Here is a 14,891-nt window from a genome sequence, read left to right as displayed (position 1 = left end):
ACAGACTAGACAGATGGGATTATTTCTGTTTTACAGATGGGGAAATAGGGTCTCAGGGGAGGTATGACTTTCTCAAGGTCACAAAGCTAGTAGGTAGTGGACTGGGGAATAAGTCATTCTATGGTGGTCAGAGCTCCAGGAGGGTCCACAACTCATTTGTAGGGTCCCACCCCCAGCCCACTGGGGCTCACACCCACCGAAGACTCCTGTGTCACGGGGTGCAGTCTTGCGTGGCCTCTTGGCGTCGTCCTCACATACCCACTGCTCACAGCAGTGGCCGGGTATGCTCACGCGCCGCGGGTGGGGGCACCAGAGAAGCGGGGGGCGCACTCGGAGGCACAGTGGTGTGCAGCCCACCGCGCCGTCGATGCACGTGCAGTTGTACTTGCAGTTAGGCTGGAAGGACTGGCCGTTGCTGTAGCGCACCCCGTCCAGGACGCAGCCCACACCGACCACCTCTGCAAACACAGGCGGCGGGTCAGGCCCAGTGGCCTTGGTGCCCCTGGCTGGCCCAGCTGCCTTTATAGGGGCTCCATGTGGACCACGCCCCAATCCCGGGATCGCTCCCAGCATGGAGGAGGAACAGAGGCACAAAGGCAAAGGCAGGGAGGTGTGAGAGCGCACAGGGCAGGGCTGAGTGTTTGGTGGGACTTCAGCAAAGGGAGTGCAGGAGTTCCTTTATAGCTTCAGCCAGCACTCAGGGAGTGGAATGATGCAGCATCCCGAGGGACTTGGCTGGCTTGCTCCCTGCAGGGTCCCCAGCACCAGGCACAAAGCCTGGTACTGACAAAGACCTGCCGTTAGGGCTCATGGTTCTGAAGGTGACCAACTTGTAAAAAAAGCCAGAATACTTCGAAACACGTGTTCCATTCATTCCGTACACATTCATGGAGCCTTCTAGGTGCTGGGGACTCAATAGTGGACAAAACAGACAAAAGACATGCCCTCAAAGAGCTTATGCTGTGGAAAGGTCATATGGAATGTTGGCAGTTACAAGTGTCTGGGAGAAAAGTGGAGCAGGGAGGGGGAGTTGGGAGGGGGGGAGACAGTTGCAAATTTATTAATAACCCTTTCTCTGTTTAGAAAAAAAAGTTCAGCTAGCTGCCAGAGCTCATTTAATTTTACATAAACATGCTTTTTGAGGTTGAAGCAAATCTGACTGATTTTCTATGTAAAAATAAAATATAAAAACTGTTTCTTGGAGTTCTTTCTAAACAGAACTAACATCAGAATTGTCTGAATCATCAGAATAATCTATTTCAGAAAAATCAGATTCATCAAGTGAATCCCAGCCAACTGTTGAAGAACAATTACGCATAGGAATGCTGGGTTGTCTAGGATTTGATATTTTCAGTGATCGAGAATTACTATATTTTGTAAATGGAAATACCACTACTAAAAAGACACAGTGCTGTAAATAGAATGATATCTTTTGTTTTTCAAAGTTGGTATTCTAGAATGATGTGAATAGAATAATAAAAGTGAAATATTTGTGGCAAAATTGTTTTGGGGTAAATGCTGCAGCCTCTAGTGCTGCTGGTGAGTATTCTCAGCGCAAACGGGAATAGGGTTAAATCGGGTGAATGGGGAAGGCCTCACTGGGTGATGATGCTCAGCAAAGCCTGAAGGGGGTGAGGAAGGAAGCCCACCCAGGGGTTGGGGGAGGAGCTTTCCACATAGGAAGGGGCCCACTTAAGTAAAAAGACCAGGGGTGGGAGCAAGCCTGGGCTGTGGGAGAGGTCTGAGGAGGGGAGACAAGAAGGAAAAGGGAAGGAGAGGCGGTCAGAGAAGGCTTCCTTGTAGGCTCAGAGGAAGTGCAAAGCTGTTAGAGCCTAGCACATAGTAGGTGCTCAGTAAGCAACTGCTGAATGAATGATAAAAAGTATGCTTTGCAGGAACACTCTTGGTGCTGAGTTGAGGACAGATCAGAGGGCAAAGGTAGCATGGGGGGACCACCCTGAGGCCCAGGTGGGAGGGAGCAGTCTGAAGCCAGAAAGAGAAGAGCTCAGCTTCCAGACAGAGTTGGAAGGAGAGCTGCCAGGACTTACTGACAGAGGGACTGTGTGGGGGAGAAGAGAGGAGTCGAGAAGGAGGAAGATGCTCTGTCCTCCTTGGACGAGCAGGGTTTGGGTTGGGTGGACTCAAGTGTTCTCAAGCGAGACGCATGGTTGAAAACCAAGTGGCCATGTGGAGTTAGTTATGCCAGTATGGAGTTCCAGGGAGAGTTGGGGACTTCTAGGCCAGATGTCACCCCTGACACCATGCTCTCTCTGGAGGACAGCTTCTGGAAATGCAGGTAGAGAGCCCCGGACATGATGAGTGGCCACCCAAGGAGGAGCAGTTTGGAATCTGCAGTGGGCCAACAGTTCTGTCCTTCAGGGTTTGCCCGAAGGTGGCTATTAATAATAGTAATATTCCTAATGTGTAGTAGGCATGAAGGTTTTCGAAGTACTGTCTCTGTTATTGGATACTGGGTCTCCTCTGTATTGTGCAATGCATTATTTATTTTATTCTATACAGAAACACTATCACGTTATCATCTTTGTCTTTATATACAGCAAAACAAAGTCTCAGCAAGGTGAAGACACGTTGTGTCCAAGGTGAGCACAGCGGGAAGCAGAATCCCGGTTTGTGTGAACCTTGCTGCGGCTACTGTTTTTCTTGGGGTGCAGTTATCCGTGCAGGAGGTGCAGAAAGGAAAGATGCTAACATCAACTGACCCTCTGATCTAGTGCCCGGCACCATCTGATACATTATCTCATTCAGTTCTCCCAATGACTTCATGAAGACAGTTTTATTTTTCTCCTTTGATGGACAGGAAAGCTCTCAGAGAGGTTAAATGATTCATTTGTTCAAGGTCACGAAACTGGTGAATGATACAGCTGGGACTCAAACCCAGGAGACCTGACTCCACAGCCCGTTTCCTGCCACCAGACACCAGTGGAGGAGGGGACAGAGGAAGGCAAAAAAAGCAGAGGAAGCGCTGGGTGAATCACTCATCTTTGCATTCTGAGTCACCCTGCTTCTGCCAGCATGCTGTCTCTCCAGGAAGAGTGTGTGTGTGTGTGTGTGTGTGTGTGTGTGTGTGTGTGTGTGTGTGGAGAAGGGAGTGGGCTAAGCCCGGGACTCTGCCCCTGCATGTGGAGACTTTGGAGGGAGAGGTCAGTGCTAGATGCCCGGAGTCCCCAGCACAGTGGCTCTCCCCACCAGCTGCACAGGGGAACCCCAGGGGAACCTGGGGAGCTTTAAAAATTGTGATGCTCATGCCAGGCCTCAGAATATGGGGGTGGACCTGGGTGTCAGTATTCTTCTTTTGTTGATCTCCGTATTTTTTAAGTTCCCCAGGTGAATACTGTTTCCAGCTAAGGTTGAAAACCATTGCATTGGCCGCGCGCGGTGGCTCACGCTTGTAATCCCAGCACTTTGGGAGGCCGAGGTGGGCGGATCACGAGGTCAGTAGATCGAGACCACGGTGAAACCCCGTCTCTACTAAAAATACAAAAAAAGAAAAAATTAGCTGGGCGTGGTGGCGGGCTCCTGTAGTCTCAGCTACTCGGAGAGACTGAGGCAGGAGAATGGCGTGAACCCGGGAGGCGGAGCTTGCAGTGAGCCGAGATCGCGCCACTGCACTCCAGCCTGGGCGACAGAGCGAGACTTGGTATCAAAAAAAAAAAAGAAAACCATTGCATCTCGAAGGCGTTCCAGTCTCTCTCCTTGGAGCTTTGGATGGGGAAGTAAGATGCTGCTACTGGCTCTGACTAGCCTGCCCACCACAGGCTAGTGGGATGCATGATGGCTGCAGATTGTCCCGTCAGCTGACTCATTCACTTTCTAACTAATCAAAGGCAAGATGGTGAAGCCAGTTGGGTTTCCTTCACCACCTCCTATCTAATCTCAGATCTGCAAGTGCAGGTGTGATCGAGTTAGCTTTCCTCTTACTGAAGCACTTTCAGGAATTCAAGTCAACTTGCTCTGCCCTCGGGGCCTTCCCTCCCTTCCCACACCTCCCATGGACCGTCAGCTCATGCTGTCAGCAGAGACAGTGGGCCACGCCTTGTTGTAGCTCTGTTTGTGTTTGCGGCCTTACCTATGTTTATTGTGTGAAGAATCAATGGAGGGATGGGTGGATGGGAGCTGGGGTGAGCTCTACTCTTTATTCAGCTCCTGCCATGTAGCAGGCACTTGACATTCCAACCACCCAGAGATATAAACTTTCTTTGTCACATTTTCCTTGAAGAAGAAACTGAGACTTAAAGGGCTAAGTAGTTTACCTAAAATCATAGTACTAGTGAGTGATGATGCTGGGATTCCAGCTCGGTTGCCTAGGTCCAAAGAGCATGCATGAGTTTACTACTCCCTCACTCTTCAGTATGGGGGATCTAGGCCAGGAGCTAGACCTGCTCCCTCCTCTAAAGGTGGCCGTGAATAAGACTGAGGTAACTTTCCTTGCAAGCCAAGCCAAGAGCAGCCAATCACTTTTATTTTTTTGGCATTTCCTTATTTACTCTGCAACAACCATGTGAGGTTGGCTTTATCAAGTTCCTTAAGTGATGTGCACATGGTCACGTAGCTAGCAAGTGGCAGAGCCAGGATCTAAAACCCAAGTCTGTCAGCCTGTAAATATCATAATCCTTCCACCAAACCACACTGCCCTCAGGCCTGACCCAGCTTCATTTAAACATAGAGTAGTGTTTGTGCAACTGAAATAGCCAAACGATGTAACTCAGAGGTCACCCTCTGCCCACAGATGTATTTAGTTTGGCCCACAGAGTGGTTTTAAAAATATTTTTGAATGCATTGCCAATGTTTACAAATCATACACAAATCTATATACCTAGATTCTCTTGAAAACTAAGCATGCTGAACAAGACCTAGCTTTTTTCTGCTTGGCCACAGTGGCTGGGCCCAGTAGGGTGATCTCTGAAAGCCAGGGCTTGCACACACCAGATTGCCGTTGACCCCATCATACTCTGTTTGAGTTATATAAGCCAGGGTTGCAATTGCTCATTTTTATTACCTGCCTTGTTCTGGTCTAATTACACGCAAATCTTCAAGGACAGATTTAGCCTGTCCTGGGAACTGTCCATTGGCTTAGCTGACCATTTGTGGAAAGATTGTTTCTTAGAGAACCCTTTGTTCTGTTTACCCTCTGGCCCAGAGGTGTATTCTTTTGCAGACCCCACGCTCTCTTCTTTCCTGCATTAGGGTCTCATGAATTCAGACACTATGGTAGCACTTCTGGGAACATGTTCAATAGAGCACTAGTGAGTTGTGTGTGTGTGCACATATGGGCACATATATGCATGTGATGTGTATATATGTAACAATGTGTGTGTGTGTGTGTGTGTGTGTGTGTAGTGTAATGGGTGGGTAAGAAACTATCTGAATGAAAAAATTTAGTATTAAATATGATTAAAAATTTTATTATGAAGCTTATGATAGCTTTCTTTTGGAATTTGAAAATGGACATGAATATTTGAAGCCTCTGAGAATTTCTATAGCTCCTGGTTAGCTTTATTTATCTCAATGCTTGCAAAACTTCATGACCAGGGAACCATTGGTAGGTGTAAAATCTATTACAATCTCCTTTGGCCTACAGTTTTTGTTTTTTCAAATAAAAGGAAAGGAAGTACAGAGAAGCCCATGGTGTTGGGAAGTTAAGTGGCTGTACTGGGTCAAGGCAGGACCTAAGATGCAGAGATAGGGGGTGAGGAGGACAGGGAAGGGGATTTTCCAGGCCACTGGTGGGGAAAGCAGGCAGGACAGGCAGTTTCTGGGTTCACACAATCTTTGGATCCATGACAGAACGTCTATAAATGAGTGGTGCCTGGCAGATGACAAGATCTCAATACAGCTTTAGAGATTAATGCAATGGCAGTGAACAGAATTTTATCTTTTTAATGACCTTGAAGAATGGTTTTCACAGGGGGAATAAATTATGAGACAGGCTCATGTAACTAGAGGTGGTTCTAGTGTAAGAAGTCCAGGCCAGGTTTCCCTACCTGGGTTATGGGGAGGAAACAAATGACTGAGTATATTAGCAGCAATTCTTGAACTTCAGCATGTATGAGAACCACCTGGGAGTCTTGTTAAAGGAATAGATCCTCATTTCCACTTCTAGAGACTCTGATTTAACAAGCCTGGGGCGGGGCTCAGGAATGACATTTATAACCAACAAATCAGATAATTCTGAGCAGGTGATGCTGCAAGTTCTCTTTGAACATACCATTTATGTGGCTGCTAATGAGTTTCAGTAAAATAAAAAAAATTAGAAAGATGGGAGAAGTGGGATGGTTATTCACAGAAGGCCAAAGACACAAGGATTGGTGTGAAAGTTGAAGCATGAACCAATGAAAAAAGAGAAGAAACTGTCACAAATTAACCATGAGGTTCAGATAAAATAAAATTGTCTGACTGCAAATGATGTACATAACCCTCATTGACAATCCACCTCAAAAAATACAATGGTTAGCTGAAGATGAGAGACTACATTGTGTGTGACTATGTGATGGGGTGTATATGGAGTCATAGTTAAGAGGAAGGCTTGATTCAGCACTAAGGGAAGAAGGGACTTTTTGGGTTTATGAGACTTTGTGGAAGTTCTCAGAAGTTAGGCTGCTGCATCATAATACCTAGTTACCGTTCTTAATCTGATGAGTCATATATTTTGGGTTATGCTTACACAAGTCAAGGGACTATAAGCCCAGACAGAAGCAGGAGGTCAGACAGTTTCATAAAGGCGATGTCTTGGAACAAAAAAGGATAGAATACCCATGATGGAGCACTTGAAGACCAAAGAAAACAACAACAACCAACAACAACAACAACAACAATCACCTCCAAGCAGGAGGATATCAGAATACACCAAGAATAAAGAAAAAGCAAAGGCTATTAGAAAGTCCAGGAAAAACAAAAAGCATCATAAGGAAGGAAATTCAAACAAGTACATGATCTCATACTGCAGTGAACAATATTTACATAGTCATAATATTATAAATACTGATGATTGTATAACCAAAAATTATGGCAATGCTATTTGGAAGGTAGGGGTATATCAGGTGGTATTGAGGAGCTAAATCATCAGCTATCTTAGAATATTAATATATTATCCAAAAATTGATATATCAAGGCAATTAAGATATAGCAGAAGACATACATTTTATAGTAGCAACTATATATAGTAGTATATATAACTACTATATATAGTGTATATATAGCATATTTAACTACTATATATAGTATATATATAGTATATTTCTCCCTGTGAAAACTGTTCTTCAAGGTCATTAAAAAGATAATATATATAGTGTATATATATATAATATACTATATACTATATATAGTAGTTGTATATACTATATATAGTATATATAGTACTATAGTATACATACTATATAGTATATACAGTAGTTATATATACTATATATATGCTATATATAGTAGTTATATAGTACTATAATATATATACTATATATACACTATATATAGTAGTTATATATATAACTCCTGTATATCAGTAGTTATATAGTAACTACTATATAGTATATAGTAACTATATACTATATAGTAGTATAGTTAGTACTATAAAAGTTTCTAGTTATTTCAGAAGAAATAACTAGAAAATTAAAGTGACGGTAGTAACTGAGAAATGTAGGTAGCTGGTGGGAAGGGATGACTGCAGGCTGCTGATTTTCATTCTTTCAAGGCTACTGGATTTTTAAAACCACATTGTTTTAATTTACAATATTACCAAAATATCTGGAGTTCTGTAGTATGCTGGTGTGTCCTAGTAGGCCATGGACATTTGTTAAAAGATCCTACCACTAAGAGAACAAAACCAGGCTTAGGTATTTCATGGCGTCTCCCTCTTCCCTGGGGACAGCCATGAATGTGCCTCCAGGACTGAGAATAAAGCAAGAAGCAAAGTTCTGGAGGCAAGAGGAGTGCAGGCATCCTTCCCTCCCCTTCCCAGGAAGGGCCCAGCCTCTGGCCTCTGATCATGGGGTGTATCTCCTGTTGAACAGAAGCCTGGCCAGGTGAAAGGCTGTGGGGGTGCCAAGGGAGAGGGGTTTGGGGCCAGAGCTGGGGGTGCTAAGGGGCTGGTCAAAAGGTATGGAGGGACTCACTTACGTGCACACACTCCTATTGCGTACCTCGGGCGGTCCCCGCTGTAGTCACAGTAGAGGCCCCGGTGGGGGTCACAGATGGCAGCCTCCGTGCAGTTGTCCCCAAGCTGCTGAGCGCACATCTTACAGCATTCACAGCCATCTGTGATGAGGCTGACCCCCAGCGGGCAGCGGGGTGGGGATGGCGGGCACTCACATGGCCACTTGCAGAATTGGGGGCGTGAGGAGGTGTCCTCCAGTGGAGCTGGGGTAAAGTCCATGGTCGTAGGGGCTGGAGAGAGGGCCTGCGGGGGGAGGGCAGAGGGAAAGGGGGGCTGCTGAGGCAGGGGTTTCAACGCCTGAAGGACCCCGCCATTGCATCCCTGTCCTCATGCTGTTCAAAAGGTTTTCATAAAATTATTTTTTCTATCACGCTTTTGATAGCCAAACATCTCCTTTATTCTCAATAAAACAAATAGAACAGAGGAGCCCGACATGCAGCGAAGATAAACCAATTGCCCGAATCCTTCTGCTGGTCAGCGGTGGAGCCCAAATTCCACCTCAGCCCCTGCTCCTTTCCTTTCTTGAGTGATTGTCCCTGCAGCCCCGAGGTAAGTGAGGTGGCCTCACTTTACAGGGAGGAAGCCGAGGCGCTGAGCAGGTGGAAGCTGGCTGTGAGTCACGTGGCTGCGCGGGGCGCAGATCCCACGGCTCTTCTGTGACGACCTGCAGGGCCAGTTCCTTCACTCACCAAGAGTTCCTAAGGCCTCTCTGAGTCAGAGGACTCCTATTTAACACCGGTTTCGGCCCGCTGACCTATTATTATTTTTTTCCCCTCTGAGTATCCGGAAAGGGTTGGCGTGGTGCAGTGGCAGGTATTCAACTTTATAGCTCCTGGCAGCTACGTGGGCCCCAGCCCTTGGAGAGTCAGTTGCGCTTCCTTCGACACCACAAGCCCTGCATGGAGGAGCCCTTTTATTTTGCTCTCAGGGCAATGAGACCCCCCACCCAACACATACACACCCCACTCTACCAACCCGCACTCCTCCCCAGCATCCCCATTCCCATCCCCCAGCCAACAGCTTCATCTTTATTTTGGCAAATATGATGAATATAACAACAGGCCAGCTGGGAAGGGAAACCAAGGCTCTAAGAGCTGCCCAGGCCTGAGGAGCGGCAGATGGAGATGCCTGGGTGTCTGAGTGCAGGAGCTTCAAGCTGCCTGTATCTCCATCACCCAGTCACCTGCCGTCCCATCTGGTTGCCCCCCTGAATCCCACCTGTGCCCTTTGCTCTATCTCAAAGAAGACCTGGGCCTATGAGAAGAAGAGAATCGCCTGAGGCCACAGGAGCGGGGGCTGGAGCCAGGCTCTGAGCCAGTCCTCCCACTCCTGGGCAGGCCGTGGAGCATCCTGCCCAGCACTTCTCGTCCTTGACGGCTGAGTTCTGAAGTAAGCAGAGGAGAATCCAGGGCTTCTGTGGGGCTGGGGCAGGGGGCTGGCTGGGCTCTGGGCTGCTACCTCCATCTGGAAGCAGAGGAGGCTGCTTTGTGGGATTACAGATCTGCTTTCCACTCTGAACACCAGGCTCCGGTGCTGAGCTACTCGGACAAATTCTTTCCTCCTTTACAGGGGAGGAAAGCAAGACCCAAAGAGACAGATGGACACTCCCAGGATGACACAGTTCACAGCAAGGCCAAGATGCAAATTAATCTCCTAACTCTCATTGCAACAGCTTTTACTTTTGCCTCCTCTGGCTTCTTTGATTCACTCAACAGACATTTGCAGAGTTAGCTCATAGCCTCTCTTAAGTTTTAGATATTTGAAGATAAGCGTTAAAAGTCCCTATGATTGGGGAACCCACAGCTTATGGGAGAGGCAAATATTAAAGGTGATTTACTACAACTCAAGGGATTTACTACGCAAAGTGCTGGGCATCCCAAGGAGGCATGGAAGCTCTCTGAACACCAGGGCAGCAATTGCTCTGCCCAGGAGAGTGGGGTCCACTCTTGCACCTTGAAGGACCAGGGATGAGGAAAGTGGTTCAGGTGAATTTCTGAATTAGTCTGACTAGGCTCTGAGCCTGGCGCATAATAAATGTAGTAAACATTGATGCAATAAATAAAGCCCTTGCAAGTCAACAGACAAAACCCGACTTGAAGCTTTCATCTCCCATAGGCTTGATTTCAGGACTTGGTCAAATCCACCCTTTCTCTACCTCAAGGCCGCTGCGATGCAGTTCCCTGTGGCTGAGAGGCCCTTCCTATCTTTTTCGCCTGGGGCCCCTTTCTCTGGGCGGACTCTCCTGACTCGCTGAACTGCGCGTGCCTGGCTTTGCCTTAAGCCACTAGGCAGGCTCAGAAATTAGACATTTGTGTGTGTTTGGAGGTTAATGCCGGTGAACTCCATGGGGTGAGCGCAGGATGGGGCAGGCCCCCACAGAGTGCCTGCACAGTGCCAGTCTTCATTGGGGACATATGGGTGGCTTCTCTGTTATGGCCCAGACAGGCACCAGAATGGCCAAAAACAATCTTGCCTTCAGCCCCCTGCAGGGAGGAAGGCTCTGTGGGCAATGTGGGCTTGGAAGGCCTTGCTGATGGGGAACAGAGAGCTCTTGGGGGTGGCAGTGCTGGGTGGCATTCACCTAGGAGGCACTAGTTAGCCTGCCCTTGTTCATGTTTCCTCAAAAATACAACAGGATGCAAGAAAACCCCTACATTTCCAAATCAATAAACACACACACACACACACACCCCTCTTTTTGACTTTGGGGAGAGATGTTTCCTCGTTAGGCCATGACTCCAGAAGCCTCAGAGCCTCACGAGCACTAGCAGACCATCTCTCAAAGCCACCACACTCAGGACGTGCTCTCGGCAGAGGAAATAAAGATGCCCTCTCCTCCAGGAAGCCTTCCCTGCCCTTGCCTCGCTCACTGGAATGTGAACTCGGAAAGGGCAGGGCCCCGGCCTTGCATCTCTCTGTGCACAGGGCACATAGTAGGGCTTCATATGTGTTGATTGGTGAAATGGATGGATGGGGGATTGTCGGCTAAAAAGGCTTTGATATCTTTGATATTCAAGGCATCATGTACTGGAAACTCTCCTCTGGGCACTAAGTTTGAGTGTCAACAAAAGAACATGCAACCTGAGACAGTCCGACCTATGTTCTTTCCACGTGGCCTTGGAACAGCATCTTCATCTTTCTGAGCCTCAGCATTCCCATCTGTGATATGGGCACAATCACGCTCACCTCCCTTTGGGGGCAGTTGGAAGGGTGAAGGGGCATTGTGGATGTGGCAGCACTAGGTAGGGCCTGGCACATGTCACATGGCACACAGAAGCCTGTCTCCTCTTACACCCATGTGGTTGTGTGTCCTCCCTGACCCCACTGTGCCCAGAACAGAGCTGGGGATCCGGACACTTTGAGCTGAGCTGGAATGGGTTGGAACCGGGTGGGTATCCCACCCCTGGGATCACTATCTATCCTCCTGTCTCCATCCCAAGTTAAAGATGCCCAGAAGGAAGCTTCCTTTCTAAGTGCCTGGAGGTGCCAGGGCACGCAGCTGGTGAGGGGAAGCTGCAGAGAAGTCCTCCCTTGGACAGGGGAGCTGCTTATGGCATCCCTGGGCAGAGGAGGGAAGGGCTGTGGGCAGTCGGCTGAGCCAGCCTTTGCAGTTGGCACCATCTAGTGGTAGAAAACCTCCCAGACTCAGGCCAGGGGAGAAGGTGCTGGACAAGATCTGTGCAGGGGAAAACCCTCTGGACTCCAGGGCCTGAGGACTGCTGGGTTTGGTGTGTGAGCCTCTGAGTGCCAGCTGCCTTGTCCAGCATTGTCACACACCTGGAGTATGTCCAGTATAGACACATACCTAGGGTTTGTGTCTGCAGGCCACAAGTGAGTCCAGACTCCTGATAATCGATCAATCTTCGCCTCTCTGTGTGAGCGCGAGGGAAAGCAGATGACTGGCACGAGGGCAGTTTCTGCCCTCCAGCACTGACAGTTTAGCTGGGGATGTGCACACTGACTGAGTCATTCTAGGGACCGAGGATTATTGAATCCCTACTATGCACAGGCTTTGTGCCAGGCTGGGAGGAGACGAAGGTGCCTAAGACAGAACCCCTGACTGGCTCCCCACCTAGTGAAGCCAACAGACACATAAATAATGATTGCATTTCAGTGCAATCAATGCTATAATGATGGCATCCACTCATTTGTTCATTCTCCCTTTCATTTATTTATTCAACACATCTGTAGTCAGCTTTTATTTTGTGCCAGGTGCAGCACTAGGTCCTGGGGATGCAGTGTGAGAAGCAAGCAGACCTGCCTGTGGGATGACAGGGGAGTGGCTGGGCTGTGTGTGTGCTGGGGCTGAAGAGGGCTTCCCAAGACAGGAGGCGTTGGGAAAGAGTTTTGAAGAGGGGGTGGGAATTGATCAGCAAGGAAGGAGGAGAGGGTACCCAATGCACAAGGACCCTCAGGTGCACAGGCACTGAGCTGGCAACGTGTGCCAGGGCCTGGGGACTGGAGAGCCTGGTGAAGGGTGCAGGGTGGAGGCAGGAGGAGGTGAAGGTGAGGACGGCTGAGGATGGGTTCAAGGAGCAGCATAACTCAAGGAAGACCTTGAATGCCTTGGTTTGGGCTGAGGTCTGGAAGAATGGTTTGTTGAAGGATTTTAGCAGGAGGATGGCAGGGTTAGATTTGTGTTTTAGAAACACCGCACTGTATCCAGTCCAGGCTTTGTCACTGTTCATGTCACTCTGGGAGTTCACTTTCTGAGCCTGGCTTCTCCTCTGTAAAATGGCATTGCTACCATTGCTTAGCTCCCAAGTGACTGGAAGTGAGCATCATATGAGGTCACAGCTGGAATTCCTCCTGCTGGTATATCCATTGCAAACCATCACTCCGATGACCACTTGGGGACAGTCTTGCCCTAGCCCTCAGTGACTCTGGCTGACCTCATTTGTCTTCTGCACAGTGACTCGTATTATTATTCCCATTTAACAGATCAGTAAAGTGGCTTGCTTACGCACAACACCTAGTAAGTGACAGAACTTGGATTTGAATCTAGATCTGTTTCAGTTAATGTTTTTCCCACCACTGTACATGAGGGAGAACTTTCTGATGAAAAAAAAAAAACCCAGCTGAAAGGTAGTGAGTGCACCATCAGTGGAGGTAATCAAGAAGCAGCTAGACAATTATTTGGGCTGGCAGTTGTAGAGGGACATCAAGCCTCACAAAGCCTGACACACAGTAAGTGTCAATACGCATCTGTTGATAGGATGAATAAATGAGTGAGTGTTCATTTCCCCAACTAATCTGTCATCCTTTGAAGGCAGAAACCACATGCCACCCATCTGTTCCCCTGCATGCACAAACTCACAGACCCTTACAATCAACATACATAAGATTTGAGTGAGGGCTCATTCTCTATGGAGAACTTTGTATGCACTATCTCATATAATCCCCTAACAAATCACAAGGCAGGCCTGCTAATGTTCCCCTGAGCAGTGAGAACACAGAGGCACAGAGAGGTTAAATGTCTTGTGCAAGGCCACACAGGTCAGGTAGTCAGGGATGGAACCAAGGTCTGCCTTGTCCAGAGCTTTCGAGCCACTAACTCTTCTGCCTCTGATCACTGCACAGGGAACACTGTGCACATATGAACTTTGGGAACATGCTCCCGTCAGATCTTGAGCAAAACAAATATTTCATGGGGGCTGGGAGCTCAAGGAGAGGCTTTGGGATCCTGGGACATAGCTGGATCCCTGTGTGGGGGTATCTGTCCCTTCAGGGTTCTTGTTGCTGCCAAAGATGAGCTGATAACGGCCCACTGCCCTGCTTCTCCGCTGAAGTCCAGCCTAAGCTGCCATTCGGGTGGTCTAGCACGTGAGCACTCAGCTTCCAGAGCCAACAAATGCTGCTCACTGCTGAAGAGTGAGGTCTGGGAGGGGCCTCATAGCCAGAACTTCTTCTGGAGGGCCGGTGAGTCGTAACGCTGCGAGTCATCTTAGAACTTCTTTGCCCAATCTGTCCCTGTACAAGCAGGGAATGGCAGAAGGACTCTAGTCTGAAGTGCTTGACTCTAAGCCTGTGCTTACAGTCTCCACCTCTCCCTGAATGAGGCCATAGCTTCCCTCCCACCTTCCTGCTCCACTCCAAAGCTGCTCTGGGGCCCCGATCAACTGGAGGTGCATGGTGCCACCGCAGCTTTCACTCCTCCTGGGCAGGTGGCATACAGTGAATGACACCAGCTTCTAATGAAAAAGCCTGTCTAAGAAGCCCCTGGCAGTGGCTTGGAGTGTAGGGATGGCGAGGTCACACTTAGAACCTCCGAGTTAGTTTTGGGACCTTAATTCCAGTGTGATCCCTGGCACCTTGTGCCCATCCACTGGCAGCCTCCCTCGGCCCCAGGCAGGCTGAGGCAGCTTATCCCCGGAGGAGCATCCCTCGAAGGCTTCTCACTGGGGCTTCAGCTGCTTAGAAGGCCAGTGTAGGGTCGGTCTCTCTCTCTCTCATACACACACACACACGCACAGACCATCAGCCTCCTTCAACATCCAGGATGGCATGACATGTCTACCTGTCCTTTGCTTTGGTTCACAGCTCTTTTCACAGAATGACTCTCTTTTTCCACCCCCCCAAAAAAAATGGAGTGGGGGAAGCATCTCAGCCAGAGAAGGGAGATGAGAGTTTCCCACACCACTTTCTGTCTGTGCATCCTATGTGGGCTCTTAATTCCCCATTCCTTGCACGTCACTTGCGGAGTCATCCAAGGGCCCAGGTACCA

The 14,891-nt window shown here is 48.5% G+C and overlaps 1 protein-coding gene across 4 annotated transcripts in view; it reads right to left on the bottom strand.

The window, feature by feature from the left end:
* CCN4 (cellular communication network factor 4) overlaps nt 1–14,891 on the bottom strand; it is a 41,277-nt gene that overhangs the window by 10,739 nt on the left and 15,647 nt on the right. For 2 of the 4 annotated variants that reach the window (XM_030795001.1, XM_003256222.4), the window contains exon 2: nt 8,131–8,410. The exons of 1 other annotated variant lie outside the window; for it this stretch is intronic. In XM_030795001.1, the coding sequence (XP_030650861.1) occupies nt 8,131–8,410 (280 nt within the window). Of the gene's footprint in view, nt 1–197; nt 459–8,130; nt 8,411–14,891 lie in introns of all 4 variants that reach the window. One more of the 4 variants, XM_030795000.1, reaches the window with a different exon arrangement.

This window comes from Nomascus leucogenys, chromosome 16 (assembly GCF_006542625.1).
Source record: "Nomascus leucogenys isolate Asia chromosome 16, Asia_NLE_v1, whole genome shotgun sequence".
Classification (NCBI taxonomy): Eukaryota; Metazoa; Chordata; class Mammalia; order Primates; family Hylobatidae; genus Nomascus; species Nomascus leucogenys.
The sequence above is the reverse complement of the archived record's forward strand: the minus strand, read 5'-3'. Positions and strand labels throughout refer to the sequence as shown.